Source organism: Cygnus olor, chromosome 9 (genome assembly GCF_009769625.2).
Source record: "Cygnus olor isolate bCygOlo1 chromosome 9, bCygOlo1.pri.v2, whole genome shotgun sequence".
Taxonomy (NCBI): domain Eukaryota; kingdom Metazoa; phylum Chordata; class Aves; order Anseriformes; family Anatidae; genus Cygnus; species Cygnus olor.
Window position 1 is genome coordinate 2,366,366 of NC_049177.1, and position 14,888 is coordinate 2,381,253.

General features: G+C 39.2%; 1 protein-coding gene across 14 annotated transcripts in view; it reads left to right on the forward strand.

The window, feature by feature from the left end:
* Positions 1-14,350, forward strand: part of TFDP2 (transcription factor Dp-2) — a 54,448-nt gene extending 40,098 nt beyond the window's left edge. For all 14 annotated transcript variants that reach the window (XM_040567208.1, XM_040567212.1, XM_040567214.1 and 11 more), the window contains 2 exons: positions 5,992-6,097; positions 6,957-14,350. In XM_040567208.1, the coding sequence (XP_040423142.1) occupies positions 5,992-6,097; positions 6,957-7,140 (290 nt within the window). In that variant the 3' untranslated portion in view covers positions 7,141-14,350. The remainder of the gene's footprint in view (positions 1-5,991; positions 6,098-6,956) is intronic.
* The last annotated feature ends 538 nt before the right edge of the window (positions 14,351-14,888 follow it).

A 14,888-nucleotide genomic window follows, 5' to 3' on the forward strand; every position in this document is an offset into this window, starting at 1 on the left:
TGGAAAGTTTATCATACTTGTCCTGTAAACTTAATTCACACTGATAACAATTTATAACAACAAATTTCCGAGTGAACTACCTTATGAAGAAATTATTTCTTAACTAACTAAAGTGACAGCAAGAACACAATTCTTCCATGGGTTAACGTTACTTTTGAGTAACTGTGCGTGTGCGGAGGAGCAACCTGGAAGAAAAGACCTCTTCCCAAGATGAAGAAGGATAGGAAAGGGAAGAAAAAGAGCATCTTGCAATGGTTGAGTATAGTCTGTATGTGAACCAGCTGCATTTACACTTTGCTGAGGTAGGCAAGCTGCTAAGAATTCTCCTTATCTCTGTCCATGTCAACGTGCTCAGCGTGCTGTGCGTTCTTAAATACGTGGACTGGAGGTGAGTCTGTGCTGCTGTCAGGGCCAGTCATTTCTACACTCCCACTTAATGTGTAAAGCGGAGATACTCGGATAACACATGTAGACAGCACATGCCACCTGAGAACTGAGCCCTTGCAAGGGAAGAGTAGAATCCAGAGTCCCATGTTAGGTGTCTCATGCAGAGGTTTTCACCTCCCTTAGTAATATTGCTAGGTCAGGTCATACCTTAAACAGACTCAAATCCGCATCTCCTTCAGTGTTGCATCACTGGAGCGACTTAAATTTGTAATCACTTCCTTTAGCTATTGTCAGATTGCATTCTTCTTGCTGTACCTAAATTTTAAACTTAGCCCAACATTTGCTTCATGTTTCTGGAGGCACTTCATGTGTAAAGCAAATGTTACTCAACGAATTACTGTATACAGACCCTCATTTTTGAGGAAAGGGGTGAAATAAAGCTTCTGTCCTGACTTCTCTACCAACTAGGTTTTGGTCTTGTTTAAATGACATTAGTATAAAACTGTCTTTCACACATCTTTCTTAACCTTCACTAAAGTTAGTTCCCTTCACTTGGAAACATCTAATGTTCACGTCAGGATCTTTTAAATGCAGGCTTTGTACTAAAATTGGTGTGTAATTTAAGAGGGACTGAACTTAAGTAACAAGGAAGCTAAAGATGCATTTTCGTTTTCTTCATATTACTGAATTATGAATGAAAGGTCCTTAAATATGAGGTATGTCAAAAAATAGCTGTATATAAATCAAAATTCAGTTGCATTCACTAAAAATAGTACATTTTACATTGCTTAACATTTCAAACTACCTCAAATGTGCTTATATTAATCAAAACTTTTTTATTCTGGTCCCATTGTCCTAGTCTTGCCTTGCTCCTTGCAAGTCCATTCAACTAAAAGTTATTTATCACATGAATTACCACCAATGTCAAAGTAGAGAAAAGAAACATGACCACATCTTTTAATAATGTTAAAGTCTTTGACTTTCTTAATTGCTCCCATGTATTGAAGAGCAAAATAAAATTTTCTATTTAATTTTAATACTGCATTAATTTATCTTCAGAGAATAGGGTTACTTTAAATTTGCAAGAGATGTTTCATTGCACTCTTTACTGTATAAAAACAGCTTTTAGAGATTAAACAATAAAACCACGTGTCTAAATGAGTGATTAGTGGGTCATCTTAGTTTGTTTTGAAAAAAATTCAATCACACCAATGTACTGGTGTGGGGTTTTTTAATTGAAAGCATTAAAGGCAAACAGCCACAACGTCCCTGTGCAAGGAAAAAACAAGACTTGGTTTCTTTGAAACCAAATGGCAGAAACAGATTTTAAGATTGCATATTCTTAAAGGAAGTTGTGACGAGAGCTGTTTCCCTAGTAGCAGATCAGCAGCCAGAAACCTATCTAGAATTTTAGTTGATCTGTATTTTTACTTAAAATGCATTGAGGCAGGTAATGTACTTTTTAGACATGGTTTACATTCAGCTGCTTCAACCTCTGAAAGAATTAGTCCAGAAGTGTTGTTACTAGGATATGTATATTTCCTTCAAAGAACATATGTATGTCTTTCTTCCATCTGTTGCTTGCACCTTAATTACACAACATAAATCTACAGTTCATGGTATGAATTGCATAGTAAAGGTTTCTAATGTAGCCGACAAATAAGGGAAACATTTAAAAGTTTTGCACAATACTTGAAAAAAGAACTGAAAAAAGAATTTGCCTGATTGCATATGTTCAGTTAAGCATAACTTCCCATTTTAACCTCAGCAAGCTTTAGACATTTTTTCCTCCACTGCAGGAGGGGTGAAATGTAAGGGAAACCACTGGTTTCTAGGATTCATGCTTACTTCCAAAGCTCTCATGATGGCACACTTGTGTACATAAGCTTCAACTACTACTAAACAAGAAAAGCAAACCACTGTCTCTTACATATTCACTGAGTACATTTATTACAGTCAAGATTCCAGTGTTCCTACAGTAGGTGACTCCATGAACTAAACTGCTGCTGTCCTGCTCTAACGTGTCCCACTAGGTAAGTCAGTAAGTCAGAAGAACCAAGTCTCAAACAGTTCAATACAAGAAATGTTAAATTAACAACAATTGGCCCATCTCAGTGTTAAAAAAAACAACGTAACTTCTTACCTTCTTGTTGCATTAAGCATCCAGATAATCAGCTCGGAACTGCTGGACTGATATCCCATGCATCAAAATCTTAGTAGTGTATTTTCTTTTCAGGATTATATGGTGTAGCCTTTAAGTGTCTTCACTTGCTAAAAATAGCAAGTAGTTTCCTAGGTTTTCCATAGATTTCATGATGTTTTTTTTAACCAAAAAAAGGTTTGTTTGTTTTTTTAAAATAATGTATTTTAAGAACTACATCAGTTTATCCTCAGGTGTCTGCCATAGAAATCAGCAGAAGCTGAGGCCTATTAACACCATAGAGAAAGATAATCCATACATCTTAAGCCATCTTTATAACACATTTTTCTGTTACTCTGTTGTTTGCCAGTGATGCAAACATGATTGGACCTTACTTTTACTTGTTTCCTAGAAGGGAGCAAAAGTAGGGGATAGAGCACTTCAAGCGTACCTTATGGGAGAAGTTAACACTGCAGTGTTGCTTTAGCTATACAGGTAATCCAGGGCAAGTGGTAGCCATGCAACAGAACACCTTACAACCACAGTACTTGCCAGCTTCTTACTAGGGAAAGAGAGATGTAGTTTTTAATACACTTTCAGCAGCTTAAGATGGCATCCCAGGGTCTCAATCCTAATTATACATTCCTGTCCATTTCTTTATTCTGACTCAATTACTTTCCTCTGATCTCTTCATGAGCTAATTCAGGGTACTAAACTGCAGGGTTGTTATTTGGCAGAGGAATTTCTGACACCTTAGCATGTAGAACTAGCTATCCAAGGGCTTGGACCAGAACAGTCCAAGTGTAAAGAACAAAATGAGAGTGGTGGATGAACAGATACACGTCACTAATTGAGGCAAGCATAAACTCTTGTAGAAGTATATCCAAAGTAACCTCCTGTGCTATTTAAGCCACACACACTACATGCAGTTAGTGCAAAACTAAGTCCTGTCTTCTGTCATTGAGTCCTCACTCTTACAAATGAGACTACAGATGACATCAGGAAATAAAAATTGAGGCACTAATAGTTGTGGTAACAGCATCCCACTTGTGTATTGCTGCAAAGGCAGCAGGCAGAGAAAGCAGTGCAATTTAGGACCTCTGTATTAAAACATTTCTTTATGTTCCCCTGCATGAAGAAGTGTTTTGCAATCTACAAGCATAATAAGGAAAATGGGCTGGAGATGGAATGGAAGCGATGAGAGTGCCCATTAAATGAATGAGCTTGTTCAGCTACCAACAACAATCCTACGCAGCACTTTCTACTTGTGCATTACCTACTAAAAGGTGCTGAAGGTATTTCTTCAGAGCCTTCTCCTGTGAAGTATCAATTTCTACCAGATATATCTCCTGCAAGTACATGCCTTGGGACAGTTCTCCCAAGCTAATTTCCCTGGTTCATACATGAAGCTATTAGGAATTTAACTATGCTACTAGACATAGTAAGACTTCTAATCATAGGCATACTTTTATTTTGGCAGTCCCCTGCAGACAGGGAATGGCCTCTTACACACTTCTCCTCTTTTTCCCAACTGGAAAAAAGAATTAGAAACACGAGGCAATAAAAGTACAAGGCAGGGATATGTATCATCCATGAACCTTCTTTCTGCCTTATTGTGTGAAATCCATACTTTCCTCCACCCTGCTCTTCAAAAGGAAAAGCTAGCACTTATCCCAAAATGTTAATAGAACACAAGATAACTAGCAGTGACTTGTTACTCTTCTGGAATATTAAGCATGTACACACAGGTACACCCCCTTCAAAAGAAGAGGAAACAACTCTGTGATACCTCTCTAATCTACTTTATTAGTCTAAATACAACGCTGTCATTCCAAATGGTTTGGCCACCTCCTGCAAGCACAGGAGGAGACTGTCAGAACATGTTCCGTGTAAAACTAAACCTGCATTTAGGTCAATCTTAATGAAGATCATCCAGCTGTGTCCCTAATCAACCATTCTCATCTATTCAGGCCTCACAGCTCACCCTAATGCCACCACTTAACTGGTGTTTTCTGTCTTGTTCCAAAGACCCTTTGCTCAACTGTCAAGCTTGCTATCCTTTGCTTTGTAATGCCATTTAAAATACCTTACTTCTTCAAGTCTGCACAGCATAAAACAAGGGAGTCCATGGCTCCCAAGGGATGGCGAGCCAGTTCGTGTGGCTGCAGGGGGAACAGCCAACCTGCTTCAAACTGCCCCTGTGCTAAGCAGGGCTCCGTCAAATCTCAGGACCAAAGCTTAAGACGAACACAGTAACACAAATGAGAAAATGTATGTAACAAACACATTTAGCTATTCCTTTTATCTGTAATAAAACAATTCTAAATACCATAATAGTACAATCCTGCTTTACTGCCATTGTGCCCTACAGAACAGAGGTTTGGTTAAGCACACACAAGAACAGTACGGATTGTTAACTGCTGGTTCAATGCAGCCTGCTGAGCTTACAGTTAGGCACCATAAAAAAAACTAGGCAGTCCTGATAACTTTATTTTGATTTTAACTTTGTGTTGAGATGGAATTTGGGTAGGTCTACAGAAAAAAATTATCTAGGAAACAAATGAAAAACAACAGCAATGTAAATGTAGTTTGGCTGAAGGACTTGTTTTTCTGATTCTCCTGGCAGAAATGTGCACAACTGGAACCAGCTGACAGGCATTGGTTGTTAGGGCATTTGGAAACAAGTACCGTAAGGGTCATAGGGAACCCAATTATGTCCCTCAAAGCACTTCTAACAAATTAACTCAAGGAATTCGGCCTTATTTTATTCCTAGAATTTCCTCTCCCTGCGCGACTTACACATCACACATGCGTTGCAGGAAGAGCTCTCTTTCCCCTTGCTGGGACAAGGCCTTCCCTGCAGCCTGGCTGAGGGCCACGCCTGGTCAGTGTGGAAGTGGATTAGGAGGCCACACTACAGCCAGCCCACCCAGACAGAGCTGTCTTTGGCCATTGAACACACAGCTGAAACACAGAGTGCCCTGGTGGCTTCACTCCTGTAAGCTGCACTCCTGCTGACCACAGCTCCAGCCATGCCGTCACCAAACCCAACAGCAAAGGCATTTGCAGCTGTTGGGACACTTCGTAGATTCAATCAGTAACAGTAATTTCCCTAAAGGACTCCAAAACCCCATTTCAGACACTTGTTACTGCACACAGCTACGAGCTAGGGTCACCTGCAGTACGTGTATTCTCCTCAAAGTGAGAAGTTTCACACACAACCCCAGTTCTGAGTGCAAAGGAGTTGCAAGGCTTGAGCACACCCACAAGCACCGGGGAACAGCTATCTATTTCACCTCCATTAGACAGGACACCTCTACAGTATAAAAACAACCTATGCTACTGGTACCTTCTCTTCTAAACTAAACTAAGGAATCCCAACTGCAAACAATGCAATGCGTAATACTGTAAAAGGAAGAAAAATTTTAAGTAGCTATAATGAATACAGCTATGCTTTCTTCTAGATATGTCTGCTGGATTTTCATGGATGAACCAAGGATTACTTTCAAATTCAGCACAAGCAATTTCACATTTAGATGTAGCAGGAGGCACTTCTGATTCTAAATCAAGGTAAATCAGAACATTTTTTCATTTAAGGCTAGTGAAAGACACTTGTGGTACTTTCAATAACCTCACTATTTCATACCATTTACATCAGGAAGCGAGAAGTTTTCTGTTCAGCTTAACTTTTGATTGTGAAAGTCTCTTACTTTTCCTTGCTTGCTAATTATATTTGAAAGGTTAAATCTCCATGCTTTCAATTCTGAACACAATAGTTATTTTATATCTATGTTCAAAAGGAACAGAATCACTTCCAAGCCCTTATAGAAACAGTTTTTCTGATTAACCATAAATTCCTGTCTGGACATGGACTACACGTAGGTAATTACATGTGAAAAAAAGCCTGATAATACTTCTGAAGAATATAATAGAACGTTTGGTGTCCAAATGCACTATTGCTTAAGTTCTCATGGAAGAAGTTTAATCCACAGAGTCTAAACATAATAAAAAAAAAAAAACTTAATCACACTTTGCTTGGAGGTTGCCTGTTCCTTAAAAAATGGAGGAGAGGATTATTCTGGAACACATTCTTCATGGCATTTAATAGCTCCAACTCACTTTGCATACATGTCTGTGTACTGACAAAACTTACAGATTTACTGTTTAAGCTTTCTTCAAATCAAGCAATTCTACCGTTAGTTGGTTAGGAAAAAAAAGCCAGACAATAATCTTTTTTATGCTACTTTCCAATATTTTGCTACTTTCCAATATTTTAACAATTTTCCTATTAGCTTTGTTTGATGTAAAGCTTTTGGATGATTCTTTCTTGTTATAATTTCTTTCCCTAAAGGAAAAGCTGGGGTCAAAAAGAAAGTTTAAAGCTTTTTGAGAAATCCTCTAAACTCCAACATTTCTGTTGTTTTGCTAGTGAGAATCCAGGGTTGTGTCTGGATGCTGAAGTGGCCTTAGCAACCGGGCAGCTTCTTGCCCCGAGCAGTCAGCAGTCCAGCAGCGCAGCATCACGCTACTCTGAATCACGGGGAGAAACTCCATGCTCATTCAATGATGAGGATGAAGAGGATGAAGATGACGACTCTTCCTCCCCAGAATAAAGACAGTAGAAAATGGAATACACAAAATGCTGCTCATACGTATCCTTAATGGGAGCTCCTGTTTGGATTTTACTTAAGTCTCTTGCCTTGGTTTGCACTGTGTTCAGTGAAGCAAAACAGAAGCTTCAAAACAAATTCACCCAAAGCTGAAATTGAAAACTTTTTTGTAGCTGAACAGAGCGACATACAGACACAGAGCAAAGTGGGTTTTTTAATCAACTATAACCAAGGAAAAGAACAAAGTCCCTGGAGATCTGGCAAAGAAAACGTCATGATCATATTTTTCATTTTGGGACTTTCTGTCTCAAGTCTCTTTCCTCTCCATCTGGTAAAGATAAGGGAAAGAGGTAAAGATAAGGGGAAGAGAACACATGCCGATTCTCACATTGTCTTTTGGCTGTGCTACCTTTAAAGAAAAAAAGAGGGGGAAGAGAGAGAGCACGCACACGAACACACTAAAATAGCTATTTAAAACTCTTGTATGAAAATTATTGTAGGGAGAAGGGGCTGTTAGAATGTTTGCTTTTTTCTGTTCAACTTGCTGTATAGAAGATTCTTAAAGTAATATAAATTGCAGGTGATTAAATGAATCTTGAAATAGTTAAATCCATTTTAGATACTCTTCAAGTAACATTAGTATGTCTCTTTTCAAAGGTTCATATGTTCATTTATACTGCAGACCTAATTTATTATAAATAAGTGATGATTATTAGCCATTATTAAGCAGTCAGGATTAAAATAGCAGTATTCTCTGCACCAGCTTTTCTCAAGGAAAAAAAGTGGAAAAGTTTTATTTCTAGATTGCAGTGTATCCCATATAGCTTCTCCTTTACTGTTCTAACTTTATAATCCATCTGATTTTATAGCACATGTATTAACAAAGAGAAAAAAAAAAAAAAAAGAGGCCTCTATGTTAAGGATCTCAGGCAGTACTTTCAAATTCAAGGTGAGTTGTTCACGTAACAAAAAGTTCAGAATCTGAGGAAAAAAATTAAAATTTTGACAGCATGTAATTTAATGTTTTGCATTCTAGTCAGCTTGGATTATGACAGACTAATTTGCTTTTAATTAACTTCCACTGTGAGCACCTTGATGCGCCTTTGAAAAACATCAATATTGAACAACTACTTAAAGTACTTTGTGGCTAAAGTTACACAAAGTGAATTCCATTTGAACTGTTAAATTAGAACAGGTGGCTCCATGGTCTGTATTTAACATCACATCCAATCACAAAAACCTATAAAAAAACCTTTGAATGACAGCAAAACACGCTGTGGATGTAGAGTTCTCATGGTGTCCTAACATCCAGTATTTTAACTAGTCTTGAAGTGAACTACTTCTATGAAGTAAAGCCAGATAAAAAGTGTTACTTCTTTTTGTTTTTTATACTGTATGTAAGTAGTTGACCCTTATATTAGCTGTCAGAGCTCAATGACACTGGCTCTGCTATCTAGTCAGAGATCAGGCAGCTCAGAAAACCACATTTGCTTGAGCGAGATCAGCAAAGCGTACCCCTCAGCTGCTCTGACCATTGCTCCAGCCCAGCGTGGGGTACGTCCACCTGATCTCTTACAGACACATCAGCATTCAAGCCAACATGATCCAAAAGCACTAAGGTAGGAAGAGAAACTGAGGCGTCAGCTAAAGAGCTGCCTGGCTGTCCTGCAGCTGTTAGCACATGACACACAGGACAGGCAAAACCGTGTGGAGTGCACAAGTAAATGCGCAGGTCTGTATTAAAAATTAAGGCATCCACATAGACGCTTGTCAGATAATTCAAACTCCTGCATCTCTTGTAGAGTTAGGGCATCACCATTTTTAAGGCATAGCTCTTCTTCAAGCAAGTAGAGCGATCTAGCTTACACAAAGTTTTGCAGATGCAAAAAAAAAAAAAAAAAAAAAAGAAAATCTCAAAGGCCTACCATGTTATTCCCCATCTAGGCAGGACTGTTAGGCTGTGCTATGCACACGGTACACAGGCAGCAGCAGACTGAGGGATTTACACCACCTCACTTCAACCAAATCTGTAGCACTACCTCTAGATGAAGAAAAGCTTTACTAATGCAAAATAATATTCTGAGAGAGTCAATGTACTTGACAAACTTGTGAAATAAGAGGAGGGAGAGAAGGTAACAGAAACTCCAGGCATATAATTAGGGAATTACTAGTTTCATTAATGGCATTTCATTTAAAAAGATTACTGCTTTTATTCTTTAAAATACTTTTTTTTTTTTTTTTTTTGGAAAGTTGTCCTGTCAGCTTTCATTGGAGAGGGCAGATCAAAGATACCTAATATACACAGGACATCCTAATGCACACTAAAGAGGGGAGCATTTTCCAAAGTAATTATTATTCACCCCCTATTACATTATGGGCAAAAGTAACCCTACACTTCCTTCACATTTCCCACTTAATTTCTTCAGAAAACAAAAACACACCATCAACACACTAAACAATTGCTTAAGAGAAGCTTTGAACTATGAGATGTAGGCAAAAAAAGGCTTCTTGCCCAGAAACAGAATGCATTTTATCAGTAGTCATTGTGCTTTCTGCTTTGCAGGAGGAAGATCTTCAGTAATACCTTCCTCCTGTTGATGTCTCTGTCTTTCAGAGCAGCAGACTGCACAGCTACTTGCTTTCTGGCAAACAAAGCTATCAACTTTTTTTTCTTTTAATCTAGGAGCACATTTATTTAGACAGTTGAACCAAGATTTTAGAGGTTATTTTTCTGAACTAGTTGAATACAAAGGACTAAACAAGTTAGAACACACATAATAGACTTCAAAAGGAAATTCTTTCCTTAGGATTCTTTGTGCCAAGCTACAGTTGAGGATGAAGTTCAACTGCAGCACTGTGGTCTTGTGGTTGCACAAAGGTCTGGGAACTGGGAGAGTTCTGGGCCTTTTCCAGCTTTAGTCACTCGTGTATGACCTCAGGCAAGCCTTTCCGTCATTCTTGTTGAACTTCATTGACGTATTTCAAAAAACAAAAAAAGCAACAAACAGGTAAATGCAGGACCTCACTCAATACAGATGTTCATCTGAACTGAGCTCTGAGCAATTAATGAGCAACAAGGAGATTAAGAATATTAACCAACCGCACTGCTCCTGCTAAGCTCATGGCAGTAGTCGTGCTTAGCTGCTTCAACATGCAAGTTTCCTCTGAAAGGCAGCAGTAGGTATTTTCCAGAATAACGTGGTCATTAGCAAGATGGGTTTTCCTGTGTTGTATTGAGTTACCGTCATCCTCTACTGGCTTGCACCATATATTCATTGGTAGGAAACATGCTGCAACTGGCACAGGATGGCAACTCACATAAGGCAGAGTTAGCATTTGCGTTTTCATATACATTCTATATAAGTGACATTGTCTGCCTCCTGGAATGCTAGTTCTTGGTTATACATTCAGAAGGCAAGCAGTATAATGCTGTTTGTAAATGCTATTCTATATCCTAAGTAAACAGCTTTATTTCTGGACTTATTTTATGGTGCTTGACAAATCTAAATTTGACTTAAACTTGCTAGCGTCACAAACTAGGTGAAAAAAGTTGAGCGGGAGACAGCATTTTTCATTACATGAAAAACTGATAAAATGTTTGTGGATTTAGGTTTTTAAATTTATATTGAACTGTGCCATTGTCTTCTCAATTCAGCACTGGAATTAATGGCAACAATCCACCTACATGGATTGGGATCACACCTGGTCTAATGCCTATAAGTAAAGGCTAAAGCAAATAACTTCAGTTCAACTGAAGGCATGGTTTTAACTAACTTAATTTAACTAGCGCACACCACAATTTAGATATTTCCATTTTGGTTAAGGCTATAGTTAATGTCTGCTTTTTAAACTACAGTTTCCAAATACTCCTAATCCTTTTCAACAGCTGGAAAGTGCTGGGCATACACCACTCCAACAGAAGGATTTGTGCCGAACAACCAAGTCAGCCTCAAGTAGCATGATGTAAACAGGCCTAATAACCAAATTTTAATCATATTTTAAAAACAAATGGACAAAACAAACAGCTCATGTTTATTCATAAAATGATGCTTGAATTTAGAATTCAACAGCTAAGGTTTTAAGTGTTCTGTGCTCTTTCTTCTGCCCACACCCACCATTTTAAATCTAGAGCATGGATGAAACTTTTTTTTTCAAAATGACATTTGAATCTAAGCACTGGGCAATGCTCATTTTTATAATTACCTGTGTCTTGTTAGCTGAGCATTATATCCAAGCACTTTATAGAGAAGACTTTAATTTTAATAAGCTAATGATACTTGGGGTTTGGATTTGATTAAAAACAAAGCTAGTAACCACAGGCTATACTATTTAGTAAACAAACCAGTAGTCATCTTCTGACTGACCACCTCATTTGTATTTCCATTCACCTAATTTTCACTGCAAGAGCATCTCAGTTTCAGAACATACGTATTTTAAACAACCAGGTACAATGAAGCTGGGAAGAGACTGTATGAGCTTCTCATATTTTTGATTTTAAAACTTCTAGCAATAGTCATACTCTGGGGCAACACCATTCAGCTTCCTAGGAGCTTGGCTCACGTTGAAGACAGGAGTGCCGTGGCTCCGTCGCTTGAGGCCAGGCACGTTGTGCAGCTGAACACCACGACCCACGGCACTGGGAAGCCACTGGGAAGCCGTGCCTCTTGCAGCTCTGCTGATCAACTGCAAAGAGGCTGAGACCAGCTGGTCTGTGTATTGGTTTTTAAAATACACCACTCAATGCATTTTGACCTATGCCAACAAAACACTTGTAATTGCTGGTTAGCACACACCTACCCTTCCAAGCATGTCAGCAGCTCTGAATACTTCGTTTTCTGCTAGCAGTTGTTCCCTTAAAGTCTGACGCCCTGCAACTTCTTGAAACTGTCATGCCTTAGACTTACCTGAATTCTCAAATCAGATTGCCTTTCCTATTTATCTCTCAGATTTTAGTTTGGCAAGTGTTTTTAAGAGGCTGTGTACAACCGTGCTCTGGACCCAGGTATATTGCCAAAAAGATCCCCACAACCAACCATAGGAACCTGTTGTTCATTCCCTCTGCTCTGATACCACCCTTTCAAGTCTCTGTAGAGCTGCTCCTACAAGTATTTCCTGGCTTGTTCAATCAGATGCAAAATGCACGGATACCTAACCCAGCTGGCATTGGCAGTTCGGTGAGGGGATGATCCCCAAAACAGCCTAATAACAACAGCAGCAAATTAAAGGGACTGGTTATTGCAGCTGGTTAGAGAATGTGTGTTCATTCTGCATCTTTAATACTTCTCCCTTGTCTGGCCTACTCCAAAGGTCAGCCAAAACAATAATATTTTTTTCCTACTTTTACCTGTTTGATAGCACCCAGCAGTTCAGGACAGCTACCCAAGCTGCAGACCAAAAATCCCTGCTCAGATTTGGGCAGAAGAAGTGTCTGAGATCTAACCATCCAAATCCCAGGGAAAAGTCTCCCACATAGGAACAATATGGTGCAAATGAGCAACTTAATTTTTTTCTTTCTCCAGTAGGAAAAGCAGGCTGATGTGGGCCAGATAAATAGCTGTAAGAGAGGCAGGAGAGTTCAGAGCAGATACAGGAGTCTCCCAGGAGCACAGGTTTGTACGTCTCCTTAGCACTCTGCATTGGCTATAGGAAGTGGCACCCACTGCATCTTTGGACTTTAAATGCCATTTTTAAATGCTTAACCCTTTGCAGGCTTATATAATCACCACTGGATAGCAGGACACAGCTATGTACAACTTCAAGCCAGCTGTAGATTTAAATTAAACTCATCTATGCAACATTAAGGAAAATTTTACAAGACAAACCGAGTCCTTCCCGGTGACCTGCTTTTAGCCCATTATCCTTATCCAGGCTGAGTGAAACAGAGCAATCCCTGGTGCTCAGCTTCTTGTGCCTTGCAGGTAGCACCAGTGGCACGCTGACAGGACAAGGCAGTCAGAGAGGAAGGGAACCACCACCCACCCACAGCCCTTAACCCTGGAACTTCAACTGGAGTGTTGCCATGGAGCTATATTGCCTTTTTTTATTTATTATTAAATTTGGTCGCTACATCAGTCCTTCTGCAGAACTTAGGTTTGACTAATTTACTTTTAAGATCACATGTAATTGTTCTGTAGGGCCACAAAATTAGGGCATTATCCAGAAAAGGTAAGGTCCACAAAATCAACCTTTAGGTTTTGGTGGGGTTGTTAGGTTTCTAACATAACTTTAACAATTAATAGCTTTGGCTGCTGTAATGCAGGGATTAAGCGGGACTCTCAAAGTTTCCCTAGTAAAACACCAGCTGGACCAAAAATCCATCATGCAAGTTTCTCATGCTCCCCCGTCTCTAAAGCCAGGTTGTACACATGAAAAATACTTCAGATTGCGAAGTTTTGGTAGAGAAACATATGCAAATATGGTGCCACTGTATCTCACAAACACCTACTGTGAAATAATTCACCCTATGTGAGCCAACCTGGGAGAACTCGGGTAGGAGTTTGCCCTGGTTCTCCGGGCGCAGGCAGCGGCAGGGCACGGCGCGCAGGCAGCCCCTCTGCTGGCACCGTGCGGACCCGCTGCCTGCAGGGAGCCACTGCCGCATGCGATGGGAAAGGGTCCTTGTTCTGTACAACAATTTGCTGTAGATTTTTGAATTCTCCATGGTTTTCTTTCTTTCCAAATACCTTTAAATTATAAATGAAACTTGTATTTTTGCAGAAAGACTGCTATTAAGCTATCCTGATTTTTTTTCCTGATCAAATAGCGTTACTTTCCACTACCACGTTGTGTGTGGCGAGGAGCAGTGAAAGAAAAAAAAGTGGTAGTAGTACACATGCTATAGACACTGACAAAGACCTAAAGAAAAATGCATATACAAAGTTTTACTTTCCTAATAGGAACCCTGGCATTAGCAAATAGTATATTTGAACCAATAGGAAATATTACTTTGTAGTAGCAAACACTTTGTAAATAAAAACTTACTATTTTTTTAATGGAAATTTTACAGAAGAAGCTATTTCTGTATACTCAACTGATCCCATGTTTACTGAAAATGCTGCAAGTGGGAATTGTACATTGCAAAGTAGGGGTAGGGAGCAATGTCTGCCTGAAGTGAAAAGTATATACAGGCTGGAGAGAAACATCATTCGGCTGTTTGTGAACAGGAAAGTAAAGCTGAACTGTATAGGAACTGAATAAAAGAATTTCAAGGCAACAAGGTTGGGCTTGTTTTTAAAAATGTGGAAAAAAACATTGCTCAAGGTTGATGTTGACAGAACATGTTCTTCACTGAAAAAAAAAAAAAAAAGACATCCCCCACTTTATGGTTTAATCTCCAAGAACCACTGCATCACTTGACATTTTGAAAATAATACAAAAAATCTCGCACTTGCAGACTCGTTGGCTACTTCACCACTCTGAGCAACTTCCCCTGCCATTGCCCAGGACAAGATGCCAGACTTCTGAAGTTGTTACATTTTGACAAAATACCTTACAAGATGTCCAGGAATAATATTGTCCCTATCTGATCAAGAAGTGCACCCAATCTAAACCTCAATGAAGGCCTCAGAAACATCTAATTGAAATATGCATTGAGTTTGACATGGAAATCAATTTCAAGCAGGCTTTTCATTCTGGTTTCTGAAGTGCTAGCTCTATTTAACAGTCCAGTCTGCTAACAAGGAATTCACAGTGCTTGTCTCAGCACCCTGTATTTCAGTACTTCATGTGCTACCCTCGTGTCTCATTGCTAA